This window comes from Larus michahellis, chromosome 2, assembly GCF_964199755.1.
Source record: "Larus michahellis chromosome 2, bLarMic1.1, whole genome shotgun sequence".
NCBI lineage: Eukaryota > Metazoa > Chordata > Aves > Charadriiformes > Laridae > Larus > Larus michahellis.
In genome coordinates, this window is record NC_133897.1 from 36,643,730 (window position 1) to 36,660,611 (window position 16,882).

Here is a 16,882-nt window from a genome sequence, read left to right on the forward strand (position 1 = left end):
ACTCGGAGAACAGTTAAGCCTGCGAAGAACAGAGGGGGGCAGGGATGAAGGTGTTTTCAAGATTTGGTTTTATTTCTCATTGTCGTACTCTGATTTGATTGGTAATAAATTAAATTAATTTTCCTTAAGTCAAGTCTGTTTTGCCCATGATGGTAATTGCTGAATGATCTCCCTGTCCTTATCCCAACCCATGAGCCTTTCATTGTATTTTCTCTCCCCTGTCCAGCTGAGGAGGGGACTGATAGAGCAGCTTTGGTGGGCAGCTGGCATCCAGCCAGGGTCAACTCACTACATATGCTCATTTATCCGTCTCCAGAATCCTTAAAATTCACCCCCGGAAACCTAGGAAAACAATTACATTAGGTAATATGCTCATTACTTGAGTAACAAGGCATAATGGCAAACCATCTTTGAAAAGACATTCATTAAATAGCCCAAGGAATGTGATCTTTTATTCCACCACATTACTGGTGGCACTCCACTATTTTATTATTATTTTCCTTGCACTGCACTTCATGGAACAAAGTGAAAAGCTGCTTTGCTTCCCTGGCTTGACTTCACTCTGCCAGCACTACACAAGAGTCTGCAAGCAGTAGAAATGTGGGGCTGAGCAGCCCCCATCATTCAACACCCTACGGACCACCTGATGATGTACTACTACCTGAAGGTAAGTCAAAACTGCAGTTATCCTTACCAAAATTGTTATGGCACACATTTTGCAAGCCTACAGATCTGGGTTTTATCCTTGTCAGTTTGGTAACAAATAGGCTTCTTTACTCCCTCCAGATCAAAAGATATTTTGATAGCTACTTAGATACCATCATTTCTAACCAGTGATCATGAAATAATATTTTTCCTATTGAAAACCAGAAGTTACACTCCATACTCTTTATTTTTTATTTTTATTGCTTTGGGACTCACTTAAAATTATCAACGATCATGAACCCTTTCCTGCTTTGGGGTAAATTACTACGATACCACATCAGGGAACACAGAAGTTACTCATGGATATCATGAGCTAGCAGGATGAAGGGAGAGCAGACCACCTCCTGGGCTGTCTCCAGCACACCAGCCTAACATCAGCCGCAGCTGCTCCTAGAAGCCGAGAGCAAAGGTCTTTCACAGGGTGAAGCTGGCAAAGAATGAAGCAGAGCGCCAGCCTGTGCCCATGCAAGGCCAGTTAGCTAGAGCTTGCTAGCTGCAGTTTGACAGCTATTCAAGTACAAAGACAGATCTAAGCCTCCAGAATTACCTCCCCCCCCCGGCTTCTTTTTTTTGACAGAACATTCCAGTTGAATGATCCATCATCATGTTCCATGATGACAAAGAGCAGCCTCTTTAAATATCACCAAATACAGTGTAATGCTACAATTCACCTTAACTAAGTAACAGCTGAACAGCTGCTTAAATGTCCACGTGTGGATAAAATCTCATCTCCTCAGAAAATATGATCTACTAAATGAGCCAATATAAAAAATAACCGTGACATTGGCTGATTTCATGTTGGGGACTTGGAAAAAGGTAAACAGTTAAAAAAGTGAGAAACCTGATGGAACTAGTGAAAGATAATTCTAATTAAGAACTACCAGGAACATCTGCAAGATTAAGAAAAACGCCATGTTTATGTTTTTGTTTCTTTCTTCTTGAAATTAGCCAAAGAGCTTAAAAGCTGTTTTGCCTGATTACTAAGCAAGCTATTTCCCTTGCCTTAGCTGAAATACATTAAACTGCAGTATTTAAACATGTAACTTTTCTGCTGAGAATTAACCTGAGAGCAGTCAAGACCAGTGAACAGCACTTCCTTTTCAATATTCCAGTGTTGTACCTAACGAAGAAACTTTCTTGAACTTTGGATCAAGTTCTCACAGACTTTGGTTGAGCTTAAACACACTGTATGGTTCATAAAGTGGTCTGCTTGCAGGAGGCAAGCACAAATTTGAGCACAATCAAGAAAAAAGAATCCAGATTCACTTTTTTACAAGCTTAGAAAGAAAGGGACTCCTCAAGTGAGGCAGATCCATGCTACATTGGGCATATGATGAGGCAGAACCTGAAAAATAGTTCAGCCAAATGCACCCATCTGGAATATACACAGTGTCAAATAGTTTTGGTAATATTTTTAAATACAGAGAACATACTGGCCTGCATTACAACTCCAATTTTGTCTGGGCCTCTCCTGCAGTCCAGGCACAAGCTGTCTCCCACGTTCCTGTAGGAGAGCCACATTTCTCTCTCTTGTTCTGGTCAATGAGGTGGCCAAGAAAGTGCCTCCACAATTAAAAAGTGTGAAAATGGTAAGAAAAGCTGAAGCAGGAGCACTTCTTCCCATTGCACAGGCCCAATGGCCTGCCAAATCTCAGGTGAAGGCAAGTCTCTTACTCACATTTCTGCCCTGGGAACCTCACACTTCAATTGCAAGCTTTACGTAAAGATAGCTCTAGTTAAATTAGAAATGGATCCTTTTAAAAGCACAAAATTTAATCAACTCAGTTACCCAAGAAAAGGCAAGCAATAGCTCAGAAAATTAAGAGTTTGGGGAACTGCTGGATATATGCATGGTACAACACTGCAGTAACAGCATCTGGTCCTCTTCTACATACATCTGTCCAGAAGAGTCCAACCTTTCCCACCTGAACCCCCAAAACTGCCACATTTTTCAAAATACCGCTGCTGCGGCTCATTTTGGATCCTTTCACTCTAGACCCAAATCCTACAGGATCTTGATCGGTATTTTGTTTTGCAAGAGATCTGACATCTAATTTAATGAGGAAAAAGCATCAGTTGGCAGCAGCAGCTGCAGAAGCAAAAGAAAACTGCTTACTCTCTAAAATGAAGGCAAATGAATCAGTCTGGTCGGTTATCAACTGTTCTCATCTGTCTGAAATAGCAGAGGAGCAAATTGGAGATACAGGATTTCCTGAAAGCTACTGGAAGCATTCAGATTATGCTCCATTTTACCGATTCTTATCCCACAACAGGGAACTAAGAGATACCCCAAACCACAGCCCTAAATTTAAAAAAAAACCTCACCACCACACCCCCCAAAACACACCCCAAACCTCCCAGCTGAATGGCATTAACAATTTTAGCATAAGCCTGATACCCAGATTAGTAGTGTCTTAAGGTTATGACACTACAGAAGATTTTGTATCACTACGGGCCAACATCTGCACAAAAAGATCAACAATGCATTTGCTGCCCAAGCAGAAATTTCACTTGAGGCTGAGGGAGGAACATACTCTTTGCTTTTCTCAGGTCCAGAGGTGCTCATTTCAGATCAGCACTGGTAATACACCCCATAGTCACCACTTGGCATATACCTGCTCTGTGGCTGGGGAAAAAAAAAGCATACACTTTGATCTTCAGAGATAAGTCTGTCATTAGGTAACTGTAGTAATTTTCTTTATTAATAAAATAAATCCCTTCTCATTTTCTGCAATATTCTGTACCACACAGCTCCTCAAGGCAAATTATTTCAGGAGAAAGAATGAAGTAATGAGTTTGAGCGGCTCTCAGACCGATGCTTGTGCTTGCAGCTCCCTGAACGAAACAGATGACAGTGCCAGACTTTCTTCCAGTGTAAAATGCAGTCAGTTGTACCGAATATTTTAAAGTGCCAAAAATAGAAACCCGCGTTGTGGAGGATAAGGGCTGGCATCAGCTGCAACTAAAGCATTTGTTACGGTTCATAAAATTGGCAGAAATGATTTAATTTTCTTTTTAAGAACATGAGGGTTTTTTAAGCAGCTCTTCTGACATAAAACTTTTCCCTACTGAATCTATTTTAAAAGTTAGTTAACACATTAGACTTAAAAATAACTACCACAATATATCTTCTTTTGATCACAGGTCAATTTAATTTTAAAGATCAACACCAGTTTTTCTTCCTCACAAAACACAGTTTGAGTTGTAGCTTTGTGGAAGACATCCCTTTTCACGACTGAAGGAGCCGGGCAGAGAAAAGCAGGGAGGTGGGATGTGGCAGTAGCCTCCAACCTGCTATGGGGCTTCAAGGCAAAGGTGAACAGGATTCACTGTTAGCATCTTCAGTTTACAATGCAAATGTGTTGCATCCGGCAGAAAAAGGGCACCACGTTTAGCGAAGGAAGGAGTGGGCCTCTCCAAGTCCTGCAGACCTGCTTCAGTCAACTCTTTTTCGGCACAGTGGCCTGTCTTCTGCATCACAGGACACTACTTATGCTCTACACCACTGACACATGTTGCTCTGCAGGAAGCAATAATTAAATTTTAATGGGCACAGAAGCCTTGTACTAGAACCATAGAATCTTCGTGGTTGGAAAGGACCTTTGAGATCATCGAGTCCAACCATACACACACACAAAAAACCAAACCCCTCCAATCTCTGCCACTAGAGCATGCCCTGAAGTGCCACATCTAGACGTTTCTTAAACACCTCTAGGGATGGTGACTCAACCACCTCCCTGGGCAGGCTGTTCCAGTGCCTGACCACTCTTTCAGTAAAGTAATTCTTCCTAATATCTAATCTAAACCTCCCCTGCCACAACTTCAGACCATTTCCTCTGGTTCTGTCAGTGTTCACCTGGGAGAAGAGGCCAACACCCACCTCTCTCCAACCTCCTTTCAGGTAGTTGTAGAGGGCAATGAGGTCTCCCCTCAGCCTCCTCTTCTCCAAGCTAAACATGCCCAGCTCCCTCAGCCTCTCCTCATATGACCTGGTCTCCAGACCCCTCACCAGCCTGGTAGCTCTCCTCTGGACACACTCCAGCACCTCAATGTCCCTCTTGTACAGAGGGGCCCAGAACTGAACATTACGAGGGTTCCATATCACAGTCTCAAGTAGCTTCTTATTATTTGGTGCTAGCATGTACCTGCAACAGAGTCTGTGGCTAGGAAATCAGAGAGACTCAAAACCCAGATCCCACTACTCTGGGCAGAAAAACAAATTACCTGTCCAGGTGCCTTCCCCTGCACATTTCAGAATGTGGTGTATGAATTACAACCACTGAAGAAAGGGTCTATCTAACAAGGTAAAGATCTTTATAAACTGCAAGACCAGAGCCTATTGGGAACCGGAACAGGGAGAAAATATCCATTCCTCACCCAAAGGTGACACTGCTGTGCCCAGGCCAGTGAGTCTTGCAGAGTACTGGCCTCTGTTAGACCTAAAGGTCCCTCTTCCCACATGCAGCACAGAAAAGTATAACTACAAAACATTCACTGAAACAGGCTTCCACCACAAACAATAACTAACAAATAAATTAAAAAAAAAGATAAGGGAAAATGACATACAGGAGTTATTCTCAGGTAAATATCTAGAGTGCATACTGCACAGGATATTTAAATCTTTGTTTTCCCCACCAAAACAGTTTGTTCTGTAAACTGCAAGATAACTTCAGTGTGAAAAAACAGCCATATGAAAAACACCTCAAACATCATGGAATTAAGGAAGGAAAAGCAATACAGAGCCATGCACACAAACACTGACAATGCTGAAAGAAACTGTAATTTAGAATTTCTTTTTTTTCTTTCTAAATTTTGCTACATTGAAGGAAGACCTCTAGACCACTTCAGCAGATGCAAACAAAGTCAAAGGACAAGCTAGAAAGTTATTGCACTTGGTAAAAAAGGAAACAGAGAAAGTATTAAAGTATCCCTTACAAATATTAGAAGTTCCTATTTAAAAACAAAAATATCAGAAGACCAGTGGAACCTTAAGCACATATAATTTCTGAAAAACATGTTTGTAAATTTTCTGACTATACAGAAAAAGCAAGCAAGCAAGCAGAGCTTTTAGCCCTGCTTAGTGACCATTTCCAAGCACATAACAAGTCACACAAACTCCCCAACTTCTGTGGGCTCACCTCTATCATTACCTTCTGAAAACATGGACAATCCGTCAACCTACGTAGGTTGCCCAGATGCAGAGGTATACTGTTACTTACTTGGTATTGCAATGACTGACCATGAAAAGATTAATACTGAAACATTGATCAAAGTGGAGATACTTAAAACAATGCCCCAGATTATCATGAAGAAATATCAACTGTATTGCCCTTCAATATTGCATTGGGAAACAACCTACTTTATGCCTCCATTTAGCTTGACCTGATAGGTGCACGAGGCAATTTACCATCTGCCTGAATATAATGAATGAGTACATGTACCAGGAATGCAAATAAAACATCAAGTTGCATCTCTCACCTTTGTCAGGTACACCTTGCATTTTTGTACAGGATCAAAGAATAAAACATTGGGGATTGACAAGATGGCATTAAAACTTAGTGGATTATTCCGTTTCTCCAAAGACAGCAGGTGAGAACAAAATGGCTAAGAAATGGGACCTGCTAATAATAGTATCAAAAGCCTGAGCTAGCCAACAGATTTGATCGCGTTAAACGGCAGTAAGTGAGGTTCTTGCAGAAATTGCTTATGCGTTAAGTATGGCTGCTTATACTGGCTGTGTAAGACACCAGTGGATTTAGTCACGCTCATGTAAATCTTATTATTTAAATACTACGTGATAACACTTGATAGACATGAACTGTCGAAACAGACAATACAAGTTGTTTTACATTACACTTTTTAAAGGTAATCTCATACCGAGGATATAAAAAATAATGTTGCAGGAAAACAAAAAAGGCATCCTGAAAGCAAGGATTTCTTTGCTCAGTATACTAGAAATGCACAGCATTTCTTACAAGCACGGCACTTTAAAAGGCATAAATGGTTCAGAGATTTGTCTGCTTCGCCAACTGCATGTACAGGGACAGAAGTCCCAGAAAAGCAGGTGCTATTTCAAAACACAGCTGAGGTCTCCAAAGCTTCTGGGGGATTAGGATGCTCAATTCCAATTAAAATTTCAACCTGAGGCAACTTCAAGAGCTCCACTAAGCCAGCATTTGTACAAATAAAAGTTTATGCTGAGCTTATTGCTCATGATTTTGCCAGCATGGATTGAGCACGTTTAAGCTTAATTCTTAGTGTGGCTGCAAGTCAATGTTTCTTGACCAGACACAAAAGCTGTCTTCAGCAGTCTCACTTGTCAGGTGCAAACACTGGCACATGTCTTTTAAAACTTTAAGGTTTAAAGAATAGCATCACATCTTCAGAAAATAAAGCATCCTTTGCATTAGGCACCCAGATGTATCACGTTACATAAACACTTATTTTCATAACTACAATCCTACAGCAATAAACCAGCACACACAGGCATTCACAGGCACTTTTTCATTGTCAAAGAGGCCCTATGTCAAGTTTCACAAAAGTGCATTCTCTTTCACACATGCACGCACACCTTTCCCTGGAAACTCGAAATAAGCAGAGCAGTTACACAATATTCTACCACAAAAGTGGTATCTTACAGGGACAATTTGGGATTTCGAGATCAAACCACTAAGGCCAAGCCACTACAGCCGCAATATTTCCCTATTGAGACACCATACACACAACGTGGCAGAAATTCAAATTCGTTGGTAGCATTCCAGTTTTACAAGTGCCTGCTATTCAGTAATGTGTGTTCACTGCATTTGACTCAAACCAAGATGCTGCTACCAATAAAAAAAGACGAGAGAGTAAGGAAAACAAAGAAGTGATGAAATAATATAAGCAAGCAAAAGGAAAACGGAGTTTAAGAGATTCGCTGATATTCAAGAGCAAAAGTAATCTCAGTAATGCTTTCAGTTTGGCTAAAAAAGTTTGCATTACCTGTCGACTTCCCTGCTTGGAGGAGCAGCTGCTAGTACTTCTTGAAGGAGACAACATTTTCTGGGATACACCAAAGCTTCTTTCTTCACTCATGATCCAATACCATTTGTTTCACATAAGCTTACTTAGAACACTATTAAAAGGTAATTTAAAAAATGTGTTGGAAGACTCCTGAAAGAAACACAGAACTCATCCTTTACCCCAATGCAGTCCAGAGGCATGATCTGCATCCCATGGAAATTTCTAAAAGGGAAAAGAACAACAAAAAGCCAAGTTATCAGATGTTGTCTCTTACTGACATCCTGTAGCATGAATCATAATAAAGCCTTTGGTAATACAAGCTGTCTGCATTACTGTACATTATTAGAAATTAATTCAACAATTTTCAAGTCTCAAACAGGAACAACATGAATTCGGGATGCTAAATGCATGCTTTAATCTTCACTGTTTATTCAGAGGACAAAGTACAGTATCAAGCATCTTTTTAAAGATGTAAATTCATTTAAAAGATTAATAAAGGCACACATAGAGTATAATAAATATGTGTATAAAATGGACCAAAACAGCCTCAAAATGAGAAGAAAGCATCTAATAAAATGTCTCACAAAAAGGATGGTGGGTAATCAGAAAAATACCTCTTTTTCCCAGTTCCTTGATAATTTACAAAAGTAAGCATGGCTTCAGGTTGTAAGGGGGGGAAAAAAACCTCTATAAAGTAGTGAACATGCAAACACAGCTGCATAGAAATGTGCATGACCACTCTTACCTGGAACCAGAAAGTTGTAACTATTGTCACATCAGTTGTCTCAGTCAGTGACTGGAAGAATAATGAACAGTCTGTTTAATAACAGCGCTGTTCGCAGCATATGCAAATAAAAGCCACGCCAGAAACTCCCAATAACAGATTTCCAGTGTGGGCAAGAGTTGTCATGGTAACTGCATATATTTTTTAAAACCAAACAGAGGACATAACAAAAGGGTGATGCTTTCCAAAACTTGGGGTGGTTAGAGGAGCTTTATAGGACTCTATCACTTCAGATTTTATTGTCTTGGGCAAGGAATTTGCACATTAGGAAGAGTGCAAGAACCACCACTGAAAAAGGTAGGGAAGTTTGCACAAAGGGAAGAGAAATATCATTGCCAAAACAGGGAGGCACTACTTCATCAGGTGAATGAACACCTGTCAGAAGAGTCCTGAACTGGGATCGCTGGTTATTGAAGTTTGCCATTCATTTTTTCTTGAAAAGGCTTTAAAACCTATTACCGAGAGAAGCAGCATTTTCAGATCCCTAGTAAACCACTTTTTGTATCTTATGAATTCATTTCCCTTTAAAAAAACAAAAACAAAAAAACCCCACAGAAAAATAAGCCAAACAAAAACACCAAAAAAAAGTAAAACCCGGTGCTATAATTAAGACGAAGACAACATTATGTTGCAGAACACCTCTCCACCTACTGCCATAGTCTGAAGCATCCAACTTCCAAACAGAGACCTTTTCCAATCTATAGCGCCTCTGTGGCAATATAGTTTATTGTAACATTTCAACAATATGCCCTCTTTTCACCTGAAACAAGGTCTCTCTCTTCTTAGTGTTTACCTTACCTAGGTAGAAATACCCAGTTACCCTCAGACCAAATCTATGCTCAGCAGCAATAGTGAAACAGCCCAAGTCTCCAAACGTCGGGTGAGAAAGTGAGCTCTGCTGGGGTTCTGTCACTGCTGAGTCAGCCTGGCAATTATTTCCATCAGACAGGCACAAAACTAGCGAGCGCAATGCAACAGCTGAAGAAAACCAGAAGAGCACAGCAATGTGATAGCACGGCCTGAACTGGGCTAGCGCATGGGTTTTACACTGAAATTACTACTGAGCTTTGGAATAGTGCATTTTGGAGAAGGTACAGTTGCTTCCTATCTGGAAGGTAAATTTGTGTGGCATTTCATTAAGGACTAGCGCTTTTAGCAGGTTTAGATTTATCTCAATTTATGTAGGTTTTAAACTGCAGAGTGAGTATAAAGTATAACTTTCTTGCTTAGTTTCAAGCTGCATTTAGTAAAAGAGTTTAATGGTAACATCTCTATTAACAAGCAGAGGTCAAATATTCACAAGAAGAATGGAAACACGCTTCCTGCAAACTCATCTTTCAGATAACCCCTTGAAAGTACCATGCAGCAAGTGCTTTACTTTTTTGGCACACAGTTTGCTCAGATATCGCCTGTCCTCTTCACTGCTCTATGTTCAAAATGAGCACTTCAGCACTTGGCTTTCATCAGTGACTATCCGGCATTTTGGCAAGGACTGGCAGAGTTCATGGCAAGAAACAGGCTCTAATTTGCAGCAAAATGCACTGAAAGTTGCTGTCATCAGTACCTTGCGAGTGTATCTTCAGGATGCACTAGATGTAAGTTACACAACGCCCTTTGCCTGTCTGAACACACAGCACAATGGTTGTGATGTCCTGGAAGTGTCAGGTAACTAAAAAAATAGGAGGTCTCATGGACTTTCACACAAAAAGAAGTCATATAATCAGAAGAGTATTTCTATCATCATGTTTTTGGTGTGGAGTCTAAATGAAGTTGTGTGTGTACATTAGCATTTTAGGACAGAGCAGAAGGGCACTTCTGCTGCAAATCTCCTGGTCCTCCCCTCTTCCCACATTTCGGTTTGCACTGCAGGACAGTCTTGGAACATGGAAACCAAATGTCTTTTGGATGAACTGTGCTCCAGGAGTGCATCCAGTGCTCACTGCACTGAGTCCACGGCACCAGATTAGAGCTGTCCTGACTAGTCCCATCCCGGTGTAGGTGCTGGGTCCTCACCTTTAACTGATTCGCTACAAAGGTCTGCTTTTAATGCACTGTTCTACTTGCTAACATTGACATTACCTAGACACAGTCTTAGCCACCTAAGTAAGTACTTAAGATCTCCTAGGGCAATGTCATTTGTCCTTTTTGAATCAAAAAGAGAGAGACCGGCACTTTTCCAGAATTCAAATGAGCTGAAGGTGACTCAGCCACCTAACCAGAAGTGCTTAAACTAAGGGCAGGAGACAGATGGGGTAAATCTGACAGAGAGCACCTGAAGTATTTCGTCAGTCTGTTTCCAAAATTAGGCTTTTGAATTTTCCTTTATTACTTCAAATTAATTTACTACATGGGCTGAAAAAGAGGCTTTTGTTACCAGCCCTGAAGAAGGCAGGAGTGAAGCGTGCCCTCTCTCCAAATGTTTTATTATTATTTTATCGGGGTTTCCCAGTAATGTAACTTACTACCTTGAGACTTCCCAGTTTGAACAAGAAAGTGTATATGAATAACGAGCACGGCCCCAAATCATCTTTGAAAACTGCTGCATGCTCCAGCAACTACTTTGTGCTCCTTTTTTAAAATTCTCAAGTTCAGGAATAAAAAAGAAAACTGTGGCTGTCCTTCAACAATAACCCACCTATTCTTCTAGGAAGGTGTGAAAACACTGATCCTGCATCCCAAACTGACTCGCATATTCTGGCTGCCAGCAGCAGTGGCTGGGCCTCTCTAAGGCAACTGATATTTTACATTACCCATGGAACTTAAGGCTACCAGGCACAAGAGTAATTACAACTTTAAAGCAGGCATAAAAATTGGTGTTATGCTACCTATGCTAAAATTGCAGCTAAAACTGATGTTTTGAGGTTGTCATGATCCACCTACTTCAGGTTCAACACACTTTGGTCCTCCCCGTACCACAGGACGGCCTCAGAACTGTGTTTGTGCCCACCTTTCCTCTGGAGCGCACAGTGCCACTCCATCTGGCCTACCCCAAAAGACACATCAGAGGCATGAGGCTGAGGGAAATCCAAATAAATTTAGGACAGGAATTTTCTCAAGTGCTAAATACTGGCCTAATTCTTCGCTATCTAGTCAAAAACAGCAAAAGTAGGCCAAGAGAGTACTTTTGCAAATGACCTTGCCAGGTGCATTTTAAAGAATTAAGAATACGTGAGTATCAAATATTATTTATAGCTACTACATCCTAAACCCATAAACAGCACTTATCTCTACTTATCATCTGTTACTAAGAGCCTTATCGTTCTACATCAATTAATGTATACATATGAGAGGACCTATTTTTTAAAAAAAGTACCATCCGAAGTTGTTCTCAAACCTTTAAAACTGCACGAGTTCAAAGCAGCTTCTTAGTATCACAATTCATCTCTTGCTACTGTCAAAACAATAAGCTCACAGCAAAACACAATTTTTTCCACATCTTAGAAAAGGCAGAAATTTAGAAAAAAAAACAATTGAAAACTGCAGTAAAAATCAACATTATGCAATTATTTTTGTTATGGCTCTGGAAGAAAAATAAAGCCTTAACAGCTGCTTCGGAGCTGATTCAGCAGTGAAAGAACACTGACGAGAGATTTTGAGCAGCAGAACTGGAAGCATACATCTCATTCTATAACTGTAATCAATTAAGGTTTTGTGCACAGAAGAATATGAAGAACAGCCTGAGGAGAGTCATGTGGCCACAGCAAGCGCAGGACTGAGCAATCCAAAATAGAACTGCAAGCAACATTGAGTGACTCTCACAGAATTAAAAAAGAATTCGTGCTGAAACCTTTGCTTTGTAGCTATTATTAAGTTACATTCACTCATGTCCACCTGGATAAACAAAGCAATAGTCTTTCTCAAGTAATGCTTTCATGGCTTTCTCTGTTATACTTCAAATTGTCAGCTTTAATCTATCCCAGTGTCTCATCTGGTTCAAAAAAGGAAAGAATTATTTATAGACTACAGATACGCCATGTACAACTACTGGAGATGTCTTTTCAAGGAGGGTATTAGCTGTTTCCTGAATTACCATAAGACTCATACTACTGAAGGACAAAGCACACAAATAACTGTCCTGTTGCTAGCTATTCTCTTTATAGAAGAAAACTTGCAGAAACAAACATAAAGCAGTTTAAAACAACTAAGTTATTAAAACTATCTTTGAAAACAAAAGTTCAAACAGCTTAGGGAGACTGACAGTAACAGGAAGTATTTCAGAACTGCCTTCCATCGTAGGCGCTCTCTGCAGACATCACCCAACACAGCCTGTGTTGAGCTGATGCTTTCATTAGCCATGGACACATACTACTCTCTGAAGTAGTCCGTTATGCAAAGAAACACTTAGTTCCATCTAGCCCACTTCCTTGAGGAGGCTATCATAGTAATGAAACCATACCATTTCAGTGACCCAAAAGAGGAAAATGTAGTTCAGGCAAAATTCTCCTAATTGTCTAATCAACAGACACAGAGTGAGAAAGCAAAAAGCGAGACAAATGACAAACACACCCCATTTAACACCAATGACTTTTCATGTATAACATTCATCACTTGATGAAAGAAAATCCTGTACGTTCCAGTGTAAGGAAAGTAAAAAACCAAAACAAAAAAAAAAAAAACAGAAAAAATCTAGTAGAGTACGTCCCAAGAAAGACATCAATGAAAAACATGCTTCAATGTCAAGTCTAGTCAGACTCTCCTGAAGCAAAGCAAATATCTGCTGTCTCACTACACCTTGGGGCAAATAATTCTATCCTTCTATTAGAAAAATCTTACATAAATTTACAAGTAGGTCAATTGGCATCTTGAAATACATACATAAAAATACCACCTTTCCCTCACATCCACCATAGAACCTAACTATAATACTCCATGCAACATGATTCATTTTAAATGTATAATCTTGACGCTGTTTCCCCCTCCCCAGGAGATCTGCGATAGATTACACTTGTATAAAAAAACTTGCTGGGTATATAGTCTAGACAGATCTGTTAAAAATCTTGGTGACTAGTGATACTGAAAACACATGCAGTAATGGCGGCATTGTATTACTATGGTAGTCAGCTGTCACACCACCTTTTCCACCCAACTTTTAATTGCAGTCAAGAATCATAACTTAAAGGACTGACCTAGCCCACAGTCAGGTCCTAAATAATTAATAACTCTCCTTCTCCCCCCACCCCTTTTGGAAAGAGCCTTGCCTAGGGACAGCCTAGCAGCTCAGGGCTCTCTAGCAGGAGCCACTGGACTGAGTGGGGTCCCACGTGACCCCTCCAGCTCTTAGCATGACTCTCACACACTTGACTGAGAAGCCAGAAGCTGGGGGGCCATAGGAACCAGCCTGCGACCCAGTAACAGAGGGGTCCACAGTCTCCCTATCAAGAGGATGGAGCAGAAAATAACAGCTACTGAGCTGGGATCAAATTCTAGACTGGGAGCAGATACACTGCATACAGCAATGCTAATGAGGTTGACAGCCCTCCCTGTGCTCAATAAAGAAGCAGTGGGTCTGTTTGCATGGGAAGTGCCATTCATCTAGGGAAGACCTTACAAGTGAAAAGACAAAGGATGATCAGGCAATAGAAAAGAGAAAAGGGCTTATTACCATTTCCAGTAAGGAAAGTAACAGGCACGTGGTATCATTTTACAGTCTGTACTAAAAACCTTGGAAAGGCCCATCTGTTAGTGATAACGTCCCAGAGTTGGTACGAGTGGAAACATTACCATTTGGCACTAGCTTGGTTGCCTCTCATTTTTCTGCTATCTGTTGCTATTTAAAGCTTTGCTTTGTTCACTAAAACAAAGATAGTCCACTATGCCCCAAGGCTTATTCCTTTTTAACACTGCACTTGCAATTGCTAAAACGTTACTGAAATACAGACTGTTTGTTTTCCTAGATTCAGTTTTGATAGGCACAATGTTAGTTCTGGAAGTCAGTGCCTTCTCGTGGAAACATCTGTCAGTCTGCCAGTATGTAGTAATTCAAGATCTTAAGACAGTACTGTCTGTACATCAAGAAAAAGACATCACTTTCCTGTCAAATCACTGAAGGCATCCATGTAACTTTGAATCAGACTGTCTCTTTGTGACCTGATCAGCTGCATAATGCTGTGAGATGCATAAATCTACCAAGGCTGACATCAAGCAATATATTTTATTAAACCAGTATACATAGTTGATTTAACTATGGAAAAACAAACCCAAAACCAGTCACCTGTGGTTTCAGGTAGAACAGCAAATGGAAGAGTTTTGGTAGCCCAGCCACGATCCTTCACAAAAATCTGAAGAAAAACATTATGGGGTATGTATGAACAACAAACACAACACCAAGATCCTTTATCTCATGCAGGAAAACTAGATGTGTTCATTAAAAAGTGGCAGGATTCAACAAGCCTGCATTGTCCTCTTTGATGTGGCGTTCTAGTTTTCACACTTTGGCATAATCTAATTTCTAAAAAAACTAAACCAAAACCAAAAAACTAGGGTCCCCCTCCCAGATAGCTGTTTTTCCATGATACACTGGAATTAACATGTATGTCTTGTGTATGTCATTTAATTCCTAAAAGAAAAAAGTTACAACAGAAATAACACTTCCCTTTAAGAATGTTTAGTGCTTCTCCTTTAAAAGCAGGCTTATTAGCTCAAAATTTAAATCTCATTAACTTTAATGACCATGGTAGCAAGATTCAGTTCTCCCTAGGATACACAGAAATTCGTTTATGCGCTTTATAAAGTGTAATGACCATGAGTTATGAAAATGTCGCATTTCTTCTTGATCGACTTACCGTATCTTTAGAAGCTTCTGTCTGTAAATCCATTCCAGTACACCTTATTCAGTTTACTTTACAACATCAGTATTTATAAATGCAGAACTACAGCTTTCTTTTCAATATTATGCAGATTATTTCTACATATTGGTCTTTCATATTAAGATAGATTGAAACATCAAAAGAGGTGTGTAGTATTCTGAAAAAAGGCAGGTAGATTAGCACATCAGTGTTAACCCTTTCTAACATCATCTTAGGCGAGGGGCCACTAACTTCCCAACACACTGTTTCTAAACATGCAATGTGTGAATAACCTTAGAGATACGCTGTAGGGAACAATTAACACACATAAAGTATACTGAGGACAATTAGTACTACAAGTGCCAAGAATTTTTGTTATTAATGCCAAAAGGTAAGTGTTTGTTAACTCCAAGCCTTTGATTAAAAAAATATGCAAATACGAATAAAAAAGTGTACACAGAAAAGTGTTTCTTTTAAATAAAAATTAAAGATGTTAAGGCTTGGGCTAGAGCTCTTCAAGGGCAGACAGGGCAATGCCTGCAACTGTCCCTTTGCTTGTAAACACATATCGCCTACACTTATGCAGGTGACAAGAACCGAGAAAAGCAGATGCAGGTGCAGAGGGAGCAAACCATGTTCTTGGAAGATTCTACATCACAGCTGGCCTTAAATCCATCCATATTTATGACTGTAATGAACACTTTGACAATGGGAACCAGGAAAGAGGTTCCAAGGATCAGGTTTTCTGCAAATTATCTTCATGGCATAGGATGAAGATGAACTGAAAGAGACCTGGAAGCAGAAAGATGCATGATATGGGAAACCAGATTATAAATCTGAATGATTACATGCAATGTTTTGCCTAATAATACGAAATAGGAAAATACCAATCACAGTAGCTGGGTCAGCAAAAGAAGACGCAGGCTAGAGATGAGGGCCTCTAACTCAGTTAACAAGGTAGCTCTTGAGCAGGAAAGAGACCATAAAAGGGATCCTTTCCCCACCTCACGTGACAGAACTCCTCAAGTTCTGAAATGCTGGAAGAGAATCCGAATCCATCTAGGGTTACCTTAGAGGCTCTACTTGGACAGAGCTGGTAAGAGAACTTTTGACCTTGAAAAAAGAAGAACGTGAACACAAAGCTGCAGAAGCAGCAACCATGCTCAGGAAGAACAGAAAGTCTATTTCAGAGTAAGCGCTTTCATGTCAGATCTTGTCCTGCCGCTGCCTAGCTACAATGGAACAAAATCTAAAAGCAAGTTAGGAGACTGGCCAAAAAGGAAAGCTTCAATTAAGACTTGTGAATAATTTAATACTATTACTGACAGCCCAGAACAAGGAAGATGTATAGAGCTTTAATGCACTAAGTTTGTTTATACAGGTCTACTACAATATGACATCCCAATGTAAAAATATGGCCCGCCTCCAGCAATAGAGCTCAGAGTTAATACAAAGCTGCTGAGAACTTTAATGGATCTCAGTAGCAGTTCGGTGTCTCCACTGATGGGTTAGAGCTCAAATTCATATTCACTTTATAACTGCAGTTAAACAAATTCTTGCTCCCAAGCAATTTGTAACTGTCCTTTTTCTGGAGACCAGTAGTTCC

At 40.2% G+C, this 16,882-nt stretch overlaps 1 protein-coding gene across 8 annotated transcripts in view; it reads right to left on the bottom strand.

Annotated features, from left to right (window-relative positions):
* OSBPL3 (oxysterol binding protein like 3) overlaps positions 1-16,882 on the bottom strand; it is a 93,952-nt gene that overhangs the window by 42,045 nt on the left and 35,025 nt on the right. For all 8 annotated transcript variants that reach the window (XM_074574876.1, XM_074574872.1, XM_074574873.1 and 5 more), the window contains exon 3: positions 7,687-7,929. In XM_074574876.1, coding sequence (XP_074430977.1) covers positions 7,687-7,779 — 93 coding nt within the window. In that variant the 5' untranslated portion in view covers positions 7,780-7,929. The remainder of the gene's footprint in view (positions 1-7,686; positions 7,930-16,882) is intronic.